We start from the raw sequence: 4,687 nt of genomic DNA, 5'->3' as shown, positions 1-4,687 counted from the left end.
TAGCTCTGTCCCCCAGGCTAGAGTGCAGTGGCGCGATCTCGGCTCACTGCAAGCTCTGCCTCCTGGGTTCAAGTGATTCTCCTGCCTCAGCCTCCTGAGCAGCTGGGAGTACAGGTGCCCCCCATCACGCCCAGCTAATTTTGTCTATTTTCAGTAGAGACAGGGCTTCACTGTGCTAGCCAGGATGGTCTCGATCTCCTGACCTCGTGATCCACCTACCTGGGCCTCCCAAAGTGCTGGGATTACAGGCGTGAGCCACCGCTCCCTGCCTCTTAAAGACCTTTATATCCAACTGCTTATTCTGTATCACTATCTGGATGACCTGTAGGTACTTGAAAATTCAGTTTAGATGCTCCTCAACTTACAGTGGGGTTAAATCCCGAGAAACCCATCGTAAGTGTAAAATATATGTTGAAAATGCATGTAATACACCTACCAAATATAACAGCCTATGTTTAAAACACATTAAGCAAAAAATGTTTTTTTAAAATTTTTTGTAGAAATGGGATTTTGCCATGTTGCCCAGGCTTGTCTCAAACTCCTAAGCTCAAGTGATCCTTCTGCCTTGGCCTCCCGAAGTGCTAGGATTACAGATGTGAACCACTGTTCCCAACCACACATTAAGCACATTTAAGTGTGCTTAAAACACATTAGCCTGCAGCTGTGTAAAATCATGAAATATAAAACCTATTTTATAGTAAAGTGTTGAATGTCTTATCAAATTTCTTTTTTTTTTTTTGAGACAGAGTCTTGTTCTTGTTGCCCAAGCTGGAGTGCAGTGGTGTGATCTCAGCTCACTTCAGCCTCTTCCTCCCGGGTTCAAACAATTCTCCTGTCTCAGCCTCCCAAGTAGCTGGGACTACAGGCGCACGCCACCACGACTGGCTAATTTTTGTATTTTTACTAGAGATGGGGTTTTGCCATGTTGGCCAGGCTGATCTTGAACTCCTGGCCTCAGGTAATCCACCTGCCTCAGCCTCCCAACATGTGCGGTTACAGACATGAGCCACTGCACCTGGCCATCAAATTTCTTGAATACCGTATTGAAAGTGAAAAAACAGAGTGGTTGTATGGATAATTGAAGTTCAGTTTCTACTGAATGCATATCCTGTTCGCACTGCCATCATAAAGTGAAAAAATTGTAAGCCAAACTGTCGTAAGTCGGGGACTGTCTGTATACCCTAAAGTGATTTCCTTATCTTTCCCCAAACTAGCTCTTCCTTTATTATCTGGTTTGAGCAATAGGAGTAATACCACTTACCTTACAGCTTCCTGGGTCGGTCACTCACTGAGTTAACCAACAGATCTTTGAATTCCTAACCTTTTTCCTATCCATCCTCCCCTTTTCAGTGTTCTGTTCCTATGCTAGTTCATGCCTTCTTACATCTCTTGCTGAGGTTTCTCCATATTCTCCTAACTTATCTCCTTGCCTCTACTCTCCAGTCTGTCTTCCTTACCACCTCCAGTATGATTTTTTTTTTTTTTTTTTAAAGACATGGTCCTGCTTTGTCACCCAGGCTGGAGTGCATTGGTATGTGATCATAGCTCCTTGTAACCTCAAGCTCCTGGGCTCAAGTGATCCTCCTGCCTTATCAGCCTCCCAAGTAGCTAGGACTACAGGTGCATGCCACCACACCCAGGGCTAATTTTATTTTTTGTAGAGACAGGGTCTCACCGTGATGTCCAGGCTGGTGTTGAATTCCTGACCTCAAGTGATCCTCCTGCCTTGGCCTTCCACAGTGTTGGAATTATAAGCATGAGCCGGCCGGGCACGGTGGCTCAAGCCTGTAATCCCAGCACTTTGGGAGGCCGAGATGGGCAGATCACGAGGTCAGGAGATCAAGACCATGCTGGCTAACACGGTGAAACCCCGTCTCTACTAAAAAATACAAAAAATTAGCCGGGCGAGGTGGCGGGCGCCTGTAGTCCCAGCTACTCGGGAGGCTGAGGCAGGAGAATGGCGTGAACCGAGGAGGCGGAGCTTGCAGTGAGCTGAGATCCGGCCACTGCACTCCAGCCTGGGCCACAGAGCGAGACTCCGTCTCAAAAAAAAAAAAAAAATAAAAAAAAAATAAAATAAAATAAGCATGAGCCACTGTGCCAGCCACTTATATCTATAGCCTTTTTATTCTGTATATTTCAAATTCTGCTTGTATTTTTAAAAATTGTTTATCATTCTAGGATATTTATCTTAGTTTGCTTATCACAGATCTTAAATTTTGCCAACATTGCCTCTTTTTCCAGTCTGTGTTTTTGTTACATGTATTTTTGTTTACCTCTGTTTGAAAACTCCTGAGGTCTGGTGATTTATCATATTTGTATTCATGTCTAATGCCTATAGAGTACCTTGCAGCTTAAAAAATATGTGTTGAATGAACACACAAAAAGTTACCGAAAAGCTTTATCTTCTATTTCTTTTTGTTTTAGTTATTGAGACAGGGTGTTGCTCTGTTACCTAGGCTGGAGTACAGTGGTGTGATCATGGCTCACTGCAGCCTCTACCTCCTGGGCTCAAGCAATCTTCCCATCTCAGCTTCTGAGTAGCTGGGATTATAGGTGTGCACCAGATACCTGGCTAATTTTTAAAATTTGTGTAGAGACAAGGTTTTACCATGTCGTCAGGCTGGTTTCAAGCAGTCTACCTGCCTCTGCCTCCTAAAGTGCTGGGATTACAGATATGAGCCAGCACACCTAGCTTTTTGTCTTCTCTCTCTTTTTTTTGAGACGGAGTCTCGCTCTTTTGCCCAGGCTGGAGTGCAGTGTTGTGATCTTGGCTCACTGCAAGCTCTGCCTCCTGGGTTCGTGCTATTCTCCTCTCTTAGCCTCCCGAGTAGCTGGGATTACAGGTGCCCGCTACCATGCCCGGATAATTTTTTGTATTTTTAGTAGAGACAGGGTTTCACCATGTTGGCCAGGATGGTCTCAATCTCCTGACCTTGTGATCCGCCTGCCTCAGCCTCCCAAAGTGCTGAGATTACAGGTGTGAGCCACTGTGCCCGGCCCCTGTCTTCTCTTTTTTTAAGACAGGGTCTTGCACTGTTTCCCAGGCTGGTGTACAGTGGTGCAATTGTAACTCACTGCAGTCTTGACCTCCTCAGCTCAAGCAATCCTCCTGCCTCAGCTTCCTGAGTAGCTGGGACCTTGGGCAGGCCCTACCACGCCCAGCTAATGTTTTAAATTTTTTTGTAGAGTCTTGATATATTGCCCAGGCTGGTCCTGAACTCCTGGCCTCAAGCAGTGGGGTCCTGAATTCCCACCTCAGCCTTCTAAAGTTCTGGGATTACATGCGTGAGCCACCATGCATTGCCTATGTCATTATTTTATAAGTTTTTTTTTTTTTTTAGTTTTCTTTTTTTTTTTTTCTTTTCCTTTTAAACTGTTTTCCTAAAAACTAAGATACAAACAGACTCATTAGCCTAGGCCTACACAGAGTCAGAATTATTAATATCACTGTCTTCCACCTCCTAACCTTTTCCCACTGGACAGTTTTCAGGGGCAGTAACACCCATGGAGTTGACATTTCCAGTAACAATGCCTTTTTCTGGAATCCCTCCTAGAGGACCACCTGCCCTGAGACTTTCACAGTTCACTTTTTTTTTTTTTAATAAGTAGGAGTACACTCTAAGTGTAGTAAATACATAAACCAGTAAGTCATCTAATATTATCAAGCATTATGTACTGCATGTAATTGTATGTGCAATACTATTTTTTGAGACGGAGTCTTACTCTGTCGCCAGGCTGAAGTGCAGTGGCTTGAACCCGGGAGGCAGAGGTTGCGGTGAGCTGAGATTGCGCCACTAGGGCACTCCAGCCTGAGCAACAAGAGTGAGACTCCACCTCAAAAAAAAAAAAAAGAACACTCCAAGAGTTGCACAAGACATTTTGGTGTGAAACAACTTAAAGTGGCATGTAATAAACTTTAAACTGAAAACATTACTTTTCTGTCCTTAGGTTTTACACATCCATAAGTAGACCTTTTTGGAGCCTCACCAGCCAATTCAATGGCGTCCTCTTCTACTGTGCCTCTGGGATTTCACTATGAAACAAAGTATGTTGTTCTCAGCTACTTGGGACTCCTCTCTCAAGAGAAGCTGCAAGAGCAACATCTTTCCTCACCCCAAGGTATTATCTTTGGCTTATGGTGGTTGTAGTAAATTGTAACAAGAACTTTATATATAAAAGTGTATGTATCTAATTTATATGTATGATTATCAAATAGTACTAATAAGCCTGTAAGAATAACCTGTTATGGCTGGGCGCGGTGGCTCACGCCTGTTGTGCCAGCGCTTTGGGAGGCCAGTGTGGGCAGATCACGAAGTCAGGAGTTTGAGACCAGCCTGGCCAACATGGCGAAACCCTGCCTCTACTAATAATACAAAAATTAGTTGGGCATGATGGCATGCGCCTGTAGTCCCAGCTTCTCAGGAGGCTGAGGCAGGAGAATCGCTTGAACCCAGGAGGCAGAGGTTGCAGTGAACCAAGATCACACCACTGCACTCCAGCCTGGGCAGTAAAGTGAGACTCTGTCTCAAAAAAAAAAAAAAAACAAAAAAAAGAATAACTGTTATGCCATTCTTTCCATTTCCAGGAGCAAAAAAAAAAAAAGTATTTTTTTTTTTTGAGACGGAGTCTCACTCTCTCTCTAAGGCTAGAGTGCAGTGGCATGATCTTGGCTCACTGCGACCTT

General features: G+C 44.3%; 1 protein-coding gene across 9 annotated transcripts in view; it reads left to right on the top strand.

Moving 5' to 3' along the window:
• Window positions 1–4,687, top strand: part of BCL2L13 (BCL2-like 13 (apoptosis facilitator)) — a 116,440-nt gene that overhangs the window by 21,372 nt on the left and 90,381 nt on the right. For 8 of the 9 annotated variants that reach the window (XM_011984634.1, XM_011984627.1, XM_011984628.1 and 5 more), the window contains exon 2: window positions 3,952–4,122. The exons of the other annotated variant lie outside the window; for it this stretch is intronic. Coding sequence is in view for 3 of the 8 variants with exons in the window: in XM_011984624.1 (XP_011840014.1) it covers window positions 4,002–4,122 (121 nt within the window). In the remaining 5 variants the exon portion in view is untranslated. The remainder of the gene's footprint in view (window positions 1–3,951; window positions 4,123–4,687) is intronic. 9 annotated transcript variants of the gene reach the window in all.

This window comes from Mandrillus leucophaeus, unplaced genomic scaffold, assembly GCF_000951045.1.
Source record: "Mandrillus leucophaeus isolate KB7577 unplaced genomic scaffold, Mleu.le_1.0 Scaffold270, whole genome shotgun sequence".
Taxonomy (NCBI): Eukaryota; Metazoa; Chordata; class Mammalia; order Primates; family Cercopithecidae; genus Mandrillus; species Mandrillus leucophaeus.
This window is presented reverse-complemented; position numbering and strand designations above follow the sequence as displayed.